The sequence below is a fragment of the Heterodontus francisci genome, chromosome 18, assembly GCF_036365525.1.
Source record: "Heterodontus francisci isolate sHetFra1 chromosome 18, sHetFra1.hap1, whole genome shotgun sequence".
NCBI lineage: Eukaryota > Metazoa > Chordata > Chondrichthyes > Heterodontiformes > Heterodontidae > Heterodontus > Heterodontus francisci.
In genome coordinates this window covers 56,779,509-56,798,485 of record NC_090388.1, presented here as the reverse complement: position 1 = coordinate 56,798,485, position 18,977 = coordinate 56,779,509, and the positions used below count along the sequence as shown (strand labels likewise).

The 18,977-nt window shown below is 38.9% G+C and overlaps 1 protein-coding gene across 11 annotated transcripts in view; it reads left to right on the top strand.

Moving 5' to 3' along the window:
* LOC137379651 (serine/threonine-protein kinase WNK1-like) overlaps positions 1–17,826 on the top strand; it is a 275,316-nt gene extending 257,490 nt beyond the window's left edge. For 10 of the 11 annotated variants that reach the window (XM_068050782.1, XM_068050783.1, XM_068050789.1 and 7 more), the window contains 3 exons: positions 7,711–7,752; positions 12,050–12,246; positions 16,094–17,826. In XM_068050782.1, the coding sequence (XP_067906883.1) occupies positions 7,711–7,752; positions 12,050–12,246; positions 16,094–16,414 (560 nt within the window). In that variant the 3' untranslated portion in view covers positions 16,415–17,826. The remainder of the gene's footprint in view (positions 1–7,710; positions 7,753–12,049; positions 12,247–16,093) is intronic. The other variant, XM_068050784.1, reaches the window with a different exon arrangement.
* The last annotated feature ends 1,151 nt before the right edge of the window (positions 17,827–18,977 follow it).

Here is an 18,977-nt window from a genome sequence, read left to right as displayed (position 1 = left end):
ATATGCTTTAAAAAAAAAATACATTTTAAGCTTAAGTTGCCTATACCTCCCCCCCACCTCTGCTGTAATAAAAGAACTTCATGTTTTGCACAGATAACAGGGTACTTCCTTTATTTCTGTTTGAACAAATATGTATTTTGGAAGTTTAACTATCTCCTGGTCCAATTCTAAACTTTGTTTTCTGTCTCCGAACATTCCATTTCCACAAACTGATGGTATCTTTATTTCTGGTTTATGCAGGCCAGATGTCTGGACAAGTGAAAAACAGCTCAGTCATTGCCTCACAAAGTTAAAAATGTCACAAACAAGCTGGTGATTGTAACTGTCGTCAACTAATTTTTTTTCCCATTTGAGTATTTTGTGTGTGAATGCCCAACAGTCTTTCTATACAGTAGAGATCCCAGTGTTTTATGGTTGTATTTGTTGAAAATTTCTGCTAGCTATAAAATCAGAACTGTCATTATTGGTTATGGTGATTTCTCTACAGGGAGTTCAGACTGTGATGGATGATAGCTTTAAGCAGTTGCTCTACACACGCAGGTGTTGGCAGAAACCTGGAAACAGATTGTTCATATTTGCAGCAGGGAATAGTGTATAGTATTGGATACTTGAAAAGAACTAAAATTTGAGGTGAAGAAAGTTATCACATCCAGTTTAAAGACATTGAAGGAAAATATTTTTGCAGCTGTTAAATGTTTCAGTATTAATCTTAGCCTTTAAATTATTAAATGGTGAAAATAATCAGACCAGATTGAACTTGATAGTTTGATCAAAAGAATCTGAAGCAAGATTAGTACGTATTGGGGATGATTGGTTAAAATAATTTCCTATAATCAGCATCACATTTGCCAGAGCAGCAACAAAAATCTTGTAAACACTTCTTACTCATTTTAAAAAGATGCTTGGAACAAATCTGCATGTAGCCTGGGTGTGCTTACAAACTAGTTACTGCTTCACTAAATTGCTCTTGGATGAGAGAGGTTTTGTATTTGATGTGAAGTACTCCCTCAGCTCTGAAAGAACTAATATTCTGACTCTAGTTGTCTGTTTTCCTCCTTTTCTGTTTCTGTTACTGTCACAGGCTCAGCAACGTTTCACTGTGCGTCAGAGCAAGTGACTTTTAAACTTGGCGGCAGAAGGACAAGGTTTCTGAGTACGCCCTGTCTGGCTCTTTGTGTGTAACACTTTTATTCTTTTCTCATCTGCCTTTTTCTTCCTCTTACCCTGCATAAAGCTTTGCTGCTATCTGTCCATAATCTGTTCATAAATTTTCAGAATTTCAGTCACCTATTCGAAGTTTTCCCATGGGGCAGCATGATAAATTCAAAAATTCAAGAAAAACAAGTATATACTGTGATTTGACTAATCTCTGGTGAAGTTTGGAAAGCGAAGCAGAATATATTATGAAAGTGATCTTGACACAAAAGGTTCCCAACACCCAACCATGATTGTATATGCATGCCTATATGTTAGTGCACACATCACTTGAACCTCTTTAGGGAGTTAAGTATTGGAATCTAAATTTCATATTTTTTGACCAATTACATGAGGTTTTATAAAATTAAAAGTCTGTTTCTCGCGAAAAATTGTATCTTGAGGTATTTATTTTCCCCTTTTGTGTGATGTACTTCATTTATCTTACAGCCCTGCTTTCAGAGGCACTTTTGCAAATAAATAATGTGGTGTCTATGCCCCTTGAAGAAACCCTACCTTCATTCCTAATCTTTCGCATCAGTGTGTCAACAGCAGCAAATATGAATGGCTGTCACGTACAGAGATTTCTGTTGGAGCCTCTGTTTTATTCTGGCTGCATGCGGGCTGAGTGCATAGTCGACTGGCACAAACTTGCAATGTCGTTTTCACAATGTTGGGCTGGACAGATCACCATCTGACATTGTTGAACATCCATAGCCATGATGAAAAAGTTCCTAACATGAGCAGAAAAAATCAGAAATTATCTTGAATGGGAGAAAGCTCAGGACACATAATTGCATCATATTGCAGTTATGAGGGAAGTATTTCCTTAGTAACTTTACCCCTTTACATGCAAGTTGTGCAAAAGTAACTTAATTGCCCATATAAGTAAGTATTGCATTCTCTTTAAAATTAGGAAAATTTAATAGCCTAAAAATGGCAGCTTTTTTTGTGACGTTTTAATTCATCATATTTCCATCCTTGCCCTTTGATTGTTTATTCTGTCCATTATTCAGTACACTGTGGAATGTACAACTTCACAGCTACAAGTGCATTCCAGCATTTCTGTGCACCTGAACACTAGCAGTTTATCAGTTAACTCAGACTTCAACTTGAGTTTGGTCAATTTCTGTATGACTCGGTTAAGTCTCTTTGCAGTCCTTCAATTGAGTTATAAATTTATGCGATTGGTCTAGAGGTTGATATTTAAACCATCGGTGCAGGATAACATGCAGTAATACCTGCTTATTATAGTCATTACTATTTCCGGTGGCCCTTACTTCATTATTTATTAATTAATTCATTATTGAATGGTGTTGACTCTTGGAAGCAGGTCTGTATTGCAAGTTCATGGGCATTGGAAAATTGTCAGTTAGTAAAAGAATAGAAATATTTAACTTTTTTCACTAAAAATACCCCATTCAGGAGCTGTGGTCCTAACATCTAAAATGCACCACATACCAGAATTTTTAAACATTCTAAACCTTTTGAAGTAAAGATTCCCTTCACTGATCCCTGAATTACTAAGGTCTTCCCTCCCCACCTCCCTCCTCATAGCATCTTAACCACCATTTCATGGTAGTAGGTAACCTTTCGGCAATGGTAGGTCACTATTTCCATTCCTGTCCTGAAACTTTTAATAGGGGAATTAAGCCATTTTTTTTTAATATTCCATGCATTGCATGGCACCTTTTATTTAAATGATTTTCTGACAAGTTTGTTTGTATTTGTTATAAGTTAGAAACATGGATGTATGAGTACAGAAAAAGCCCCCTTGTCCTTTATTCATGCCAGGTTTTCTGTTTTACCGTTAACAGAATCTGAAATCTTTCAAACTACAGTATGCAGTTTTTTGTTCTAATTGCAAAAACTGGAAATCATCATTTTAATGAGTACATCTGTGTTTGGGCATTCCATCTGCCAGTAGTCAATCTGGTTAAGTAAAAAGTAATTGAGGTTTTAAAGAAATTATTCTAGATATTTATGCCACAGTTCTGGTTTTGGAACTGTGGTATACTACTATGAATGTTCTGCTTTCTCTCATCTCTCAGGACTATTTTCATTACAAAAATGGCAATACTTAATTGTATTAAAGCATCCAAGACACTCAATTATAAGCTTGTGCCCTTTTACCAATCCAGCCCACCATGAAGTGTCACCAAGCTTTTGCCAAAACAGTTCAGCACCAGCTCCTGTGGCTTCCAATCCCTTTTTAATAATTCTTTAGTCTTACAGCAGAGTAATCATCAAATTGTTCTCAACCTGTGTAGTCCTTTTCCTCTTTTTCCTTCCCTCTTCTTCCAGCCTCAGTTACCACTCAACAAATACATACTGCTGCAGTATCTTCCTTTATCTAACCAAGCCAATGAGAATTTCAAGTGGCTTGAATACTTTGATGTAATGTGTTTATCTGAGGAAAAGACGAGAAAGAGTTGGTTGACGCCACCTTAGATAGCAATCTAGGTTGTAGTCAAAATGCTCGCGGTTATTTTGAAGCAATGCGATGCTTCCATGTGGTTGCCTTAAGAACCAACTTTCTAGGTAGGTTTTTTTTTGTAAACCTCTTTCCTGTCATTTTCCTGCACTATAGATTTCCTGGGTGAGATTGAGTTAGAGTGTAAGTCTCGGGCATCTGCCAGTGGCATTCTGAAGCGGGCCACTGATAGCTGCATCAAAGTGGTTCCGAGTGGCTTTCCCTTCAACTTTACATGCCACTGGAGAGGTACATCGTCTCTGCTTGCCACCCTTTCCAACAAGTTCACATTTGGAACTAGGAAATTGTTGCACAGTTGTTGCACAAATACATAAGTATGATTTAGGTATATATTGCAGCTGTGGAGTGGTAAAGTAGGTTCATGTGTTGAGGGAGATGGGCAAAGGGGAAGAAGACTAGGATCAACAGTTTGAGTTCTCTGGCCAGCGAGTTGTCCTGAAAGTCAGCACTTAAATTTTTTTTTGAGCTAAGGATTGCTGTTAAATCCTTATCAATTGCCATTTAGTCATTAATCTCTAAATTAAGTGCCATAATAAAAGGTTGTAATTGTACTTAAAATAACTGAAATTATGCTGTAGCATATGTCCATGATAAACTCACTAAGTTTCAATATTCCTGCATTGCAAAAAAAAAAGGGTAACAGTATGTACACCTGATGAGAATTGACTTTACTGCTTGACTTGGTTTGTGGTGGAATGTTCCAGTTATCATCCTGATTTGCCAAAACACTTGAATCCCACAGGCTGGTATGGATGCAGGTCCAGTGGACTTTATCTCTGCTAATCCTAGTGCATGTCATTTTAAATGTTCAGCAAAAGCAGCATGGCTTCCTACGAGTTTACATCTCATGGAAGTTGTTTGATTACAGCTTTCTGACTGTCTTGGTCTCAATTTTCCACTGTCTAGCAGCTCTGTGTAAGTAATTTCATATTATAAGCTTGTGCTGTGGTTATTGAAGCTTAAACAGGGAACATCTTGGATTTTAAATGTTTTCACTTTATAATTGTACATAAAAGACTGCCTTTACCTTTTTCTTTAAAACTATTGAACTTGAAAATTGCAGCTATGAGGAAAGATTGGATAGGCTAGGGTTGTTTTCCTTAGAACAGAGGAGACTGAGGGGTGACTTAATTGAGGAGTACAAAATCATGGGAGGCCGAGATAGAGTAGACTGGAAGGACCTGTTTCCCCTAGTAGAGAGGTTAATTACCAGGGGGCACAGATTTAAGGTGATTGGTAGAAGGATTAGAGGGGACATGAGGAAAACCTTTTTCACCCAGGCACTGGTGGGTGTCAGGAATTCACTGCCCGAATCGGTGATGGAGACAGAAACCCTCAACTCATTTAAAAGGTATCTGGACCTGCAGCTGAAGTGCTGTAACTGGCAAGGCAACGGACCAGGTGCTGGAAGGTGGAATTAGATTGGGCAGCTAATTTTTTCAGCCGGCGCAGACACGATGGGCTGAATGGCCTCTTTCTGTGCCGTAACCCTTATATGGTTCTATAGTAGGCAAATTCATTTTGCAGCACCATTACAATGCCAATGTCATCAAAATGACTACTTTTACAAAAAATGTTTCACTCAACATAGAGTATAATTGACTCTTGCAGATTAAACATATATTTGTAAACCATTCTCTGCTGCATGAGAGAGATTGATTAAGAAATTACTTTTGCATTTTTTCTTTTTTATTAGAAACATTCAACTTTTAGTTTCTGATTGCACTCGCAGATTGTTACTGTTGAGTTTGTCAGTTTTTATAATTAGGAATGCCAGATTAGGAAATACTTTAAAATGTATGTCTTAAAACTTATTTTCCAGCTATAGTGTTGTTTGGCACAGCAAACCTTTAAGTTGTTTGTCTCTATTGGTCAAAATACAATTGCCATGGTTTGAAAGTTTACCTGTGCTTTAAGAATTTGTCATTGGAGTTTCTTTGATACAAAATGTCACTTTTACATGCCCTGTGTTGGCTTATCAGCAAAGTCTGACGGCGCACAACTTTAGAGTCCATTGTGCAGACACTAACCTGACTGCTGAACAAAATTGGCAGTGGCTTTTTAAAATCTGAAGTTGTACTTTCTATCCCGTATGTCATTTTTCAGCTGAGTGAGCAGGTGGATGATTTGGTCCTGGACCTCCGCTAATACAGAAATAAATACAAGAAATGCTGGAAATGCTCAGCAGGTCTGGCAGCATCTGTGGAGAGAGAAGCAGAGTTAACGTTTCAGGTCAGTGACCCTTCTTCAGAATTCTGAAGAAGCGTCACAGACCTGAGACGTTAACTCTGCTTTTCTCTCCACAGATGCTGCCAGACCTGCTGAGCATTTCCAGCATTTCTTGTATTTATTTCAGATTTCTAGCATCTGCAGTATTTTGCTTTTATTTTACTCTGCTAATACTGCTCTGCTGTCCTGCTTTTTTCATGGGCAATGCCGCAGGAGACCCACTAATTTAAATGTATCCATCTCAAGCACATGCACACACTGATTCTCTCTCCTGAGCGTGCATGCTTTCTCTCTCTCTCTCTCTCTCTCTCTCACTCTCTCTCACTCACTCACTCACTCACTCACTCACTCACTCACACTCTCACTCACTCACTCACACACGCACACGCTCACTCACTCTCTCACTCACTCACTCACTCACTCACTCGTTATCTCTGTCTCTTTTGCACACGCTAAAGGCCTGCTCGGGTCTGCAAATGAGACCCGCCCGAGTCCTTCCAATTTTTTCTGTGCCTGATCCAACCATCAGTTAACTTACCTTCCGTTTTTCACTTTGTCCCTTACCTGCACAAACTTAAAATAACTAACAGAACCACCTTTAAAGTCCAAAAAGTACATTTATTAGAGTCACTTACCTGAGATGGTGATAGACTGTGTCCGATCCGACCCGAGCCCGAATGCCGGACCCGGAAGTGCGACCCGACCCGAACCCGACACATGTCGTTGGATTTGGGTAGCAGGCCTTTAGCATTATATGCATTGAAATACAATGTGAAAATTTAATTGCCCTCATTATAACCGGGAAGTCTTATTAATTTTTGCCTATTTGTGACAATGGCCCCTCATTCAAAGATCTTCTGGGTAAAAAGCTATTATGAGCCTAGTATTTTTTTTTTTACTGTATCCCCTGCTGTCAGGGAAGTGGAGGAGTTGAACTTCTTATTTAAACAGGAACACTTTTAAGCAGTGATGAGATCTTAATTTCAGCAAACATAATATTGAATTATTTAAATTGACCTGCATACATATTCAGATGTTGTTCCTGGTGTTACTAAACATGCATGACCATAATCCCAGGACTAGAAAATATACAGCACAGGAAGAAGGACAAATTAACTCTGGTCCAGGTCACTTGTGCGCAGATCTGGAAATGGGACTGTACCTTTACTGCATTATGTATTAAGAATAATAAGTTCCTTCCTGATCACACTGCCTCAACCCCCACCAAAATTTGTCCAACCTTTATTCACTTTGCTGGTCCATTACAACACTTAAGCAGAGATGGAGAGAAAAATATCATCCTCTCCATAAAGATTTATGTGATCTGACCATTGCATGGTGCTGCAGAGCAATTGTGTTCCAGAGGACATGTAGATATTTGAATAACCTGGAAATAAGAAACCAGTGTATGTATCTTAAATCATGATTTGGAAAAACTAGAACAGGAGGTAAAATTGGTTTTTAAAATAAATTTGAAAAATGCTTTTGGCTCCCTGTGTACTGCTCCAAGTTTGTAAATATTAACTAGTTACAGCTCAAGTGATTCAATAACATTTTGGAATAGGTTCTGAGAATGAAGTATACTTGTTTCTTCACAAAAATTAGTCAGTGGTGGTAAAGTCCCCACTTAGTGAATTTTGCACTCATGTGCTAAAGGATAATGGTTTACTTCCTCTTTTTTGGTTTTACTGTAGCGCAGTCCCATATGAGGTCACACTAATCAATTCAGTTGATATTAATGTACTTCTATTCTGTATGTTTCTCTTCTCCAAGCACTTTTCTTTATTCTTTAGGGAAGTTGGTGAAAAAAGTCTGCCCATGCAACCAACTGTGTAGTAATTATCTTTTTTGAACATTTTACTTGCAAAGCATGTGACACTAGTATAATTCTTGCGTCTGATTTTAGCACATAGGCTTCTCTGATTTTTTTTGAGGTTTCTACAACACTCTATGTGGGAGGATGAGCAGTTTTGCAGAAACTACATTCTTTTTTGCACTTGATCAGAAGCAGTGTTAGAAATTAACTTTTATGATCTAGCTGCATGCTTTGTGTTGCTGCAGGATATGCACACTACAAAAAATTGTAATAGAACAATATAAAGTAGAACTTCTGAATTGGAAGAGCTTCAATGGCGTGAGACATGACCTAACCACAGTAAAACGGAACCAAAGATTAACAGGAAAATTAATGAAACAATGGGTGAGCTTTAAGGAGGGGTGTTACAGGCTAGGTACATTCCCACAAAGGTGAAAGGTAAGCCAAGGCTGCTTGGATAACGAGACAGATGGAGAATGTGATGAAACAAAACAAAGGGTATATGATGTATGTCAGGTGAATTCTTCATACGAGAACTAGGCCAAATACAATATGTTGAGATGGGAATTGAAGAGGAAAATAAGACTGGCAGAGAGAGAATATGGCAGTTAGTATAAAAGGGAACCCAAAAATCTTCTACCAGCATGTAAATAGGTGGGTAGTAACAGGTGGGGTGGGGCCTATTGGGGATCAAGAAGATGTATATTAAGAGGCGCAGGTCAAGGCTAAAATACTAAACAAGTACCTTGTATCAGTGTTTACTGACAAAGAGGATTCTAACAAAATAGCGATAGAAGCAAAGCTGGTGGAGGTAATGGGTAGGGTGAAAATTAATAGGAAGGATGTACTGGAAAGGCTGGCTGTGCTTAGAGTGGCTAAGTCGCCTGGTCTGGATGGCTTGAAGCTCAGGTTGCTAAAGGAAGTTGGTGTGGAGATAGTGGAACGGCTTGCCATAATCTTCCAATAGTCCCTAAGTATGGGAGAGGTGCTAGAGGATTGGAGAGTGGCAAAAGTGACACCCTTATTTAAGAAAGGTTGTAAGGAAGTTTCTAGTAACTACAAGCTGGTCAGTTTAACATCACTGGTGGGTAAGGTTTTAGAAGCAATAATCAAGGAAAAGCTCAACAGGCACTGGGAAAGGTTTGAGTTAATTAAGGAGAGGCAGCATGGATTTGTGAAACACCAATCATGCTTGACTAATCTAATTTATTTTTTTTGATGAAGTAACAGAGAAGGTTAATGAAGGAAAAGCAATGGATATTGTCTAGCGACTTTAAGAAAACATTGGACAAAAATACTGCATAAAAGGCTGATTAACAAAATTGAGGCTCATGGAATAGGAGGGTCAGCGTCAGCTTGGATAAAAAAAACTGACGAGGACAGAAAACAGCGAGTTATGGTAAATGGTTATTTTTCAGACTAGACAATGGTAGACAGTGGTGTTCCCCAAGGTTCAGTGCTAAGACCATTGCTTTTTTGACTTGGATATTGGAATAGAGTAAAATCTCAAAATTTGTCAATGATACCAAACCTGGAGATGTGGCAGACAGTGAGGATGATATCAATCGACTGCAACAGGACATAGGCTAGCAGAATGGACAGACAGGTGGCAGATGGAATTTAATAGAGAAGTGTGAAGTCATGCATTTTGTTCAGAAGGGATAGGGAGAGGAAATATAAATGTAATGATCGTTTGGTAGTACAGAACCCATGTAATGCTGAAAATAGAGACGTTGTCAAAGCTTTTTGTCTTGCATTCAGAACAATACGCAAGAATAACCAACGTAAGGGAAAACAACAATTTATACTGTACGAGAAGAGAGTGCTGATTGGTTGGCAAGTGAACTCTGATAAAGGCGTTGCCATGGAGACTGCACCAGTTTATGGTGACTGGCAGTTAACTGCCAAGCTTTGTTTGAAATTTAAACCAGGTAGCTTGACTTGGTTTAAATTTCAAACAAAGCTTGGCAGTTAATGGTCAGTCACCATAAACTGGTGCATTTTCCTTGGCAATGCCTTTACTAATCAGAGTTCACTTGCCAACCAATCAGCACTCTCTTCTCGTACAGTATAAATTGTTGTTTTCCCTTACGTTGGTTATTCTTGCATATTGTTCTGATGAGTGCAAGACAAAAAGCTTTGACAACGTCTCTATTTTCAGCAATACATAAATTTAATGGCACAGTTCTAAAGAGTGTGCAGGGGCAGAGGGACCTGGGGATTCATGTGCATAGATCTTTGAAGGTGGCAGGACATATTGAGAGAGTAGTTAGCAGAGCATATGAGATCTTGGGCTTCGTAAATGTAGGTATTGAGTACAAAAGCAGGAGAGTTATGCTGAACCTTTAGTTGTAGCCCAACCGGAGATTTATAGAGTATTGTGTCCTGTTCTAGTCACCACATCTCGGGAAGGATGTGTGTGTCCTTGACAGGATGCAGAGGAGATTTACCAGAATTATTCCAGGGATGAGGGATTTTAGCTACAAGATTAGGTTGGAGAAGCTGGGGTTGTTCTCCTTGGATTAAAGGAGATTGAGGGGAGGTTTGATAGAGGTGTAAAAGATTGACAGATTTAGATAAGGGAGACAAAAGCTGTTCCTATTAGCTGATGGTACAAGGACTAGGCAACACAGATTTAAGGTTTTGGGAAGAGATGCACGGAGGATGTGAGGAAGAACATTTTTACGCAGCGAATGGTAATGACTTGGAACTCGCTGCCTGTGAGGGTGGTGAAAGTGGAGACGATCAATGATTTCAAATGGAAAATTGGATGGGCATTTGAGGGAAATAAACTTGCAGGGCTAAGTGGGTAGAGCGAGGAATGGGACTGATTGCATTGCTTTACAGAGAGCCAGCAGGGACTCGATGGGCTGAATGGCCTCTTGGGCCGTAATGACTCTATGTATGACTCCAAGAATTGTATATGTAGATAGGAAATCATGGAATGAAAAGCTAGAATTTAAACACTTTTTTAATCTTTCAAGGCTTGGTTGCAAGGCATTCTCTGCCTCCTTCATAGAATTGTTGCACTTCAAGGGAAAGTTCGATAAATACATGAATGAGAAAGAAACTGAAGAATATGCTTATAGGGTTAGATATAGTTTTGTGGGAAGAAGTTCGTGTGGAGCACAAATATCGGCATGGACTATTTGGGACAAATGGTCTGTTTCTGTGCTGTAAATTCTATGTAATGTAGACATTCAGTGCTCGTCTCCTGGAAAAAGCTCAAGTGTAAATGCTTGATGGACCCTGGGGCCCAGACTTGGGACTGCATGTTCAAAGACTGCTGCTTTCCTGAAAGGGTTGGTGCATTTGTACCATAGATCCACTTTTGGTTCCAAAGATATTTTAGTAACCAGAAGGTATTTGTAATTCCTTGGTTACAGCAAATGTAATTAAAGCCAACAGTGCACGAGCTTGAGAGTAAAATATATTCAATGCCACCGACAGCAAAGCAGAAAACCAAAATAGTTAAGTCCACACAGCACAGTCATTTCACTAGGGTATGAAACACACACAGTCATAATTAAAGTATCCCATTAACTGTGCATCAAAGTTATGGAATTCCACCCCCCAATTCTTCAATTATCAGAGATCACAGAACCTATGATGCTAAAATTAGATGTAAAGGTAGCTTTGTTTTTTGCATGTGCTAAGAGCCGATTAAAAATAATGTGAATGGGTTTCGTGATTTCTGTAGTGATGTTCTGTAGATGCAATGCATGTACAAATGCAACTTGGCTTTAACACATCTTTGAAGTCCGTAATACAGTAAATGAAGACTGCATGAAGCCTTTATTAAATGGCTCAAACTAATTTGCTTTCTTGTATAGTGTACAGTGAATATTTTCTACAACAGTCTTGCACCATACAAAATGCATGTTGGTGAGATGCATGTTATGAATATGACATGGCAAATTTGCTCTGTTCAGTGCCTCTATTCTACAGCTGTTCTAGACTCATTGAATGACCTTTTCAAGATATTTATTAAAAATTGACACCTCCCTCTGAGTCAATCCAGCAACAGTTTATATAGCGCCTTCAATGTAGAGAAATATCTCAAGACAATTAAATTTAGTAATTTCAGATGAAGAGTAACAATACAATAAGGGCTTTCCTTTACTCTTAAATCATAGATTCTAGTAACTTTTTGTGTTTGCCATTTATCAAGAGTAAGTATAAAGTAGTCATAAAAAGAAGTAATCTTCAAGTCGGGTCCAAATATCACTAAAATCATGAGTTACAATGCTTTTCTTATATTGATGTCAAATGCTGTCAAATCTGTAATCAACTTATTTGCTTCTCTATTTCCCCAGGGACAACCAGCACAAATGCAGTGAGTGGAGTTGGGCAGGTGGGTCAGCAACAACAGCCAGCATTAACGAGTAGAAAAGGCACCTTCACAGATGATTTGCATAAGTTAGTAGACAATTGGGCTCGAGATGCAATGAACCTCTCTCAGAACAAGCGTGGCATGAAGCAACAGGGTCAACCAGGCCAGCATTATTCTGAAGTAAGTAGGAGCCTGCCTCTTCATGGCTTAGAATATTTTAAATGTATTTAAATAGCCCCGCTAGGTCAAATGTTGAGTATTTGACTGCTAACCAGGACTACCAGCTGCTAGAAATTACTTTAATCTTTTGTTTTGAGTCTTAAGATGAGTTTTCAATTGAATAAAAATGTTCAGCTTTGTGCCTCTGAGTGGCATCATGAAGCATTTGAAACAAAACAGATGAACTGAGAGCACAAATAGAAATAAATAAGTACGATCTGATAGTCATTACAGAGACATGGCTGCAGAAAGACCTGAATATTGAAGGGGACATGGCATTTAGGAAGGACAGGAAGCTGGGAAAAGGTGGAGGGGTAGCTCTGTTAATTAATAATGATATTAGCGCAATAGAGAGGGATGACCTAAGTTCAGGAGACCAGGGTAGAGATGAGAAATCATAAAGACAAGAAGTCACTTGTAGGAGTAGTGTACAGGCCACCTAACATTAACCACACTGTAGGAAGTGGTATAAAGGAAGAAATAATGGCAGCTTGTCAGAAAGGTACAGCGATAATTATGGGGGATTTTAACCAACCTATAGACTGGAAAAATCTGATGAGCAGAGGTAGCCTAGATGAGGAGTACATAGAATGTTTTCGGGATAATTTTTTGGAACAATACTTTCTGGAGCCAACCAGAGAGCAGGCTATACTAGACCTGGTATTGTGCAACAAGATAGCATTAATTAATGACCTCATAGTTAAGGCACCCCTTTATTCAAAAAGGGAGGGAGACAGAAAGTAGGAAACTACAGGCCAGTTAGCTTAACATCTGTCTTAGGAAAAATGTTAGAAGCTATTATTAAAGACGTTATAACAGGGCATTTAGAAAAATTCAAGGTAATCAGGCAGAGTCAACATGGTTTTGTGAAATGGAAACCATGTTTAACCAATTTATTGGCGTTCTTTGAGTGAGTTACATGTGCTGTGGATAAAGGGGAACTGGTGGATGTATTGTACTTAGATTTGCAGAAGGCATTTGATAAGGTGCCACATCAAAGGTATTTCTGGAAATAAAAGCTCATGGTGTAGTGGGTAACATATTGGCTTGGATAGAAGATTGGCTAGCTAACAGGAAACAGAGAGTAGGCACAAATTGGTCATTTTCTGGTTGGCAAGATGTAACGAGTGGTGTGCCACAGGGATCTGTGCTGGAGCCTCAACTTTTTACAATTTATATGAATTACTTAGACGAAGAGACCGAAGGTTTAGTTGCTAAATTTGCTTATGACATAAATATAGGTAGGAAAGTAACTTGTGAAGAGGACATAGGGGAGCTACAAAGGGATTTGATAGGTTAAGTGAGTGGGCAAAGACCTGGTAAATGGAGTATAATGTGGGAAAGTGGGAAATTGTCCACTTTGGCAGGAAAAATAAAAAAGCATATTATCTAAATGGTGAGAGATTGCAAAGCTCTGAGATGCAGAGGGATTTGGGTGTACTAGTGCATGTATCGCAGAAGGTTAGTATGCAGGTACGGCAAATAATTAGGAAAGCTAATAGAATGTTATTGTTTATCACGAGGGGAATTGAATACAAAAGTAGGGAGGTTATGCTTCAGCATTGGTGAGACCACATCTGGAGTGCTGTGTACAGTACTGGTCTCCTTATTTAAGGAAGGATATAAATGCATTGGAGGTAGTACAGAGAAGATTTACTAAACTAACACCTGGAATGGGCCGGCTGTCTTACGAGGAAAGATTGGACAGGCTAGGCTTGTATCTGCTGAAATTTAGAAGAGTAAGAGGCGACTTGATTGAAACATATAAGATCCTGAGAGGTCTTGACAGGGTGGATGTGGAAAGGAGTGTTTCCCCTTGTGGGAGAATCTAGAACTAGGGGTCACTGTTTAAAAATAAGGGGTCGCCCATTTAAGACTGAGATGAGGAGAAATGTTTTCTCTGAGGGTTGTGAGTCTTTGGAATTCTCTTCCTCAAAAGGCGGTAGAAGCAGAGACTTTGAATATTTTTAAGGCAGAGGTAGATAGATTCTTGATGAGCAACGGGGTGGAAGGTTATCGGGGGTAGGTGAAAATGTGGAGCAGTCAGTTCAGCCATGATCTTATCGAATGGTGGAGCAGGCTCGAGGGGCCGAGTGGCCTACTCCTGCTCCTAATTCATATGTTTGTAATCTCTACCATGAACTACCCATCTAAAATACCTATTCTAAAATAAAACAAAAGACTGTATAGCACCTTATCACATTTCAGAAACTTCATTAAGCACAATGCATAAAATTTTGAATTACTTTCTTTTGAAGAGGAGTGACTATTATGTAGCAAATATGGTCGCATTTTGAGTACAGCAAGATCCCACAGACAGCATTAAAGATCCATGACCAGTTAATCTGTTTCTATTGTGTAGTTTGCTTGCAGTGGCTTCTCTTCCCACTCCTGCACAGTTACCTCTGGTGCCCCCCAAGGATCTATCCTTGACTCCCTATTTCTCATCTACATGCTGTCCCTCGGCAAAATTATCCGAAAGCACAGCGTTAGTTTTCACATGTACACTGACAACACCCAGCTCTATCTCCCTACCACCTCTCTCACTGTTGCTAAATTATCAGACTGCTAATCTGATATCCAGTACTGGATGAACAGAAATTTCCTCCAATTAAATAGTGAGACAGCTGAAACCATTGTGTTTGGGCCCCGCTCCAAACTCTATTGCGTAGCTACCAACTCCATCCCACATTCTATCTCCCACATTCTACAACAGTCTGATAATAAACCAGTCTGTTCACAACCTTAGTGTCACATTTGACCCCAAGATGAGCTTCTGATGTCACTGTCACTAAGACTACCTATTTCTACCTCTCTAACATCGCCCCACTTTGCCCCCATCTCAGCTCATCTGCTGCCGAAACCCTCATTCATGCCTTCATTACCTGTCGCACTCCTGGCTGGTCTCCCACATTGTACTGTCCGTAAACTTGAGGTCATCCAAATCTCTGCTGGTTTCTTAACTCGCGCCAAGTCCCGTCCACCTATCATCCCAGTGCTCGCTGAGCTACATTGGCTCCCGATCAAGCAACGCCTTGATTTTAAAATACTCATCCTTGTTTTCAAATCCCTTCATGGCCTCGCCCCTCCCTATCTGTGTAATCTCCTCCAGCCCCACAACCCTCAGATATCTGAGCTCATCTAATTCTGGCTTCTTGAGCATCCCGATTTTAATCAGTCTACTGCTGGTGACTGTGGCTTCAGTTGCCTGAGCCCTAAACTGTAGAATCCCCTCCCCAAACCTTTCTGTGCCTCCTGCTTTGCTTTCCTCCTTTAAGACACTCTTTAAAACCTACCTCTTTGACCAAGCTTTGTCACCTGACCCAATCTCTCCTTATGAGGCTTGGTGTCATTTTGTTTTGTAATGCTCCTGTGAAGTGTCTTGGGGCATTTTGTTAAGTTAAAGGCACTATAAGTTTTTGTTGAGATTGGAATGTTTGCCAGGTGCCTGTTCTGCAAATAGTGCCATTGGGTCTTCAACATCTCTGCCTTCTTCTGTTTGGAATTGTGTAGTATTAGAGGCAGTATAGAGGAATGTTTTTTTAACAGAACCTACAGGCAAATATCCAGTTCATACACCTTATGAAGGCCTCATTAAGCATTCATAATTCAGGTGAAAGTGTTTCCTTCACAGTGAAGAGGCTGAGAATTTTTATCCTTTTAACTGTCAGTTACAACTACTTATCAGAATTATTCTTTGAGGGGTAAAAGGGAGATAACTTATGATGGAAAGCTTCTATTATTTCTTGGTGTCATTGGCAGTCCTATTCCTATAGGATTAATGCTGTTTGTTTATAAAATTTTACAGACAATGCCAAGGAAGTATTCAGCACCAGGTCAACTTTGTGTCTCCATGACAAACTCCGTGGGGGGCCCTTCTATTTCTGCTGCCTCAGTTGGTTCTTTGGGCCCTTTCAGCAAGACTCCTCTCTGCCAGTATGGTTATCCTGGAGCGCCTTATGGTGCCCAGTGGACTGGAGCACCTCCCCAGCAGCAACCAGGCATTATGCCACCAACACCAGGCCTTCAGTTTCAAGCAGTCGGCACTACTTCACTACAGAGCTTTCCCTTGGGCACTTTGCAGAAATCTGTCAGCAATCCTTCTGGATCCAATCTTAGGACAACGTAGATGCACAGTTCGAGTTCAGGATATGTGTGATCAATAGACTGAGTGGAATTCAAGGTTTAATGGCCTCTGCTGATATTGCTGGGGATAGGTCATGGAGCTTTAAAACATACAAATGACTGACACTGCTTTTATAAACACAGCATCATTTGAGAGCTATTTTACTAGTTCTGTTTCAAACGGCATTCTGTGCGGACATATATTTACCCATCAGTTTTTGATGTTCAAACACTGTGATATATAAATGTTGTTGGACAACAGTAGTTAAAAGTGGATTTAGAGGGTTTAAAGTTTAAAAAAAAAACAAAAAAACTAAAGCTAGCTATAATCCATACTTATCAGAGACACTTTAACTTCCTTTGTTACTTCATTGTATTAGGTAAATAAATGTGAATGTAAAATTGTATAAATGTACTTGAATACCTGTTTTCCCAGTATGCTTGCTGGATTCATAGTGCCTTGTATTGTGCTTCTGACTTGTCTGCAGGAAAGCACTTAGTGTCCCCAACAGAGAAAATAAAGAGGAAGAGAGCAAGTGAAAGGTGGAGTTGTGGTAAAGTGGATAGTTCATACTTGTTCTTTAACAGAGCTGATGTCATTCACAGTGACCGAAATACGTCCATTCTGTAAATCTGTTCCAGTCTTTTGTCCTTTCCTTCCGAGTGTTAGCCTTTTAATTACTTAAAATATGGAGTCGTTTAAGGCCAACATATTGATGGTTAAAATTTTTCCCTGTAGATTCAGGGTCTGTATTTTCCAGGATATTCAGTAAGTGCTGTTGCTTCCAGGAATACTTTGGAACTGTCAACGTGGTTAAGTTAGACTATGTCAAAGTCATTAAGTCTAAAATATTAAATAATAGTTGTTAACCCTATAAAGAATGCTGGTACATATTAAAAGCAGCATTCCCTGTAGGACCAGAACATTTTTCATCTTCCTTCATGAAATACTGAATCTGTGGAAGAAAATTAGATTCTGCATTGCATCTACCATTAATATTTTTGAATGTAATTTATAGTTGCAGTTCATTGACCATCATTTTTTTTATTTACTTCATTAACCCTGCTGCAATTTGCTTTGTAGTTGGAGGTGGTCGCCATTAAAATAACTTGTGAACCAGCAGAGGAAATGTTCTGAACCTGGATGTATGAGAAATATGAAAAATTATGTAGCAGACCTAGTAAACAAGTTTCAGGAAGGCCTTTCTGACATTCCACCCAGGTTTTTCCCTACTCTATCAATCTGATACACAAGTGAACAGAAATTCTAAACTTTGCTGTCCATATTTTATATCCAGTAGTAACCATATTTAGAAAAAGTACATGAAATTAAAACATTTTTAAGACTGCATTGATTTATAAGATTTGTAACTGAAAAGGAACGCTGATTTAAAAAATCTTTGCGATAAATTGTTTCCTGGAAGAACAACTACTTAAATTTGAGATTGTGCCTTCTTCCCCTGCCCCCCAAAAAGAATATGTCCCCTTGTCTGTTTCACATTTCCTACCAAACTACACAAGTTTAATTTTTGTTCTGCTGGGTTATTTGCAGAAAAGTAACTGGTAAAGAACTGGTTGAGGGAATATTTTTGCAGTTTTTACTGATGTAGAGAATAAAATGACAAATATAACAACATTTGGATGTGAAGGTTGTTTTTTTTTAAAAAAGTTTCAGTTCTCTGACTTTATCAAAGAACTGTTAAAACCCTGCATATATTGTTGCAAAATGCAGGTCAGCACTTTATTTTGTTTTGTTTTTAAGTAAAATTGAGGAAGGTTGCACCATTTATTAAAAAATAATTTTCAATATGAATGAATGGTTAGTTCTGCTGTAACTGTTGCAACAATTCATGGAACTGAAGAATTTCTACTGCAGCATTCATTGTAGACTGTTGCTAATATGTGAGCATAAAACCATATTGAATGGAGTTGGGAAGCTTAGAAGTTGAAGTTGTAGAAGTAGACATACTATAGCAAATTATTCCAAAAGCTCTTGTTTGAAATGCGCAATCTCTTAAAAGCATGCATTGAAAGAGGAATTCCCGTGTACAAATTATCTGTTGTGAAGAACACTTCTGTCTTTCACAAGGCTTTGTTTAAAAAGAAAAACTTCGGACAGAATTATTGTGTAATTTTATTGATGGTTGAAAGTGTAATGGGATTTTCTGTGTGACCTGCTGGGGTTTTACTTTTGCTTTAGGCAGATAGGCATGATAATGAAAAGCTTTTATTTCTTTCTGTCTTGCTTCCCTTTTTAATAAAATTTGAACTGGTACGGGGACCTTTTCAGCAGCTGCTTTCACTATACCTTCTGCTTCACAATGTTGTTCTGTTGTGGATTCCTTTCTTTAAAACAAATGAAAAATTGAAGAAGAGAAAGCAAGTACTGCAATCAGTATTACTCCTTAGACTGCAATAAACTCTGAAAAGTCCACATGCATTGCTTTTTTTTTAGTAGAAAGTAGCTTTTTAGATCTTAGTTGGGTTACGTGACCTCAGAAAAACCCTAGATGTTCTGTGAAATTTATCTCATTTGCATGAGGTTAAGGAGAAAGCTCAAGAATGCT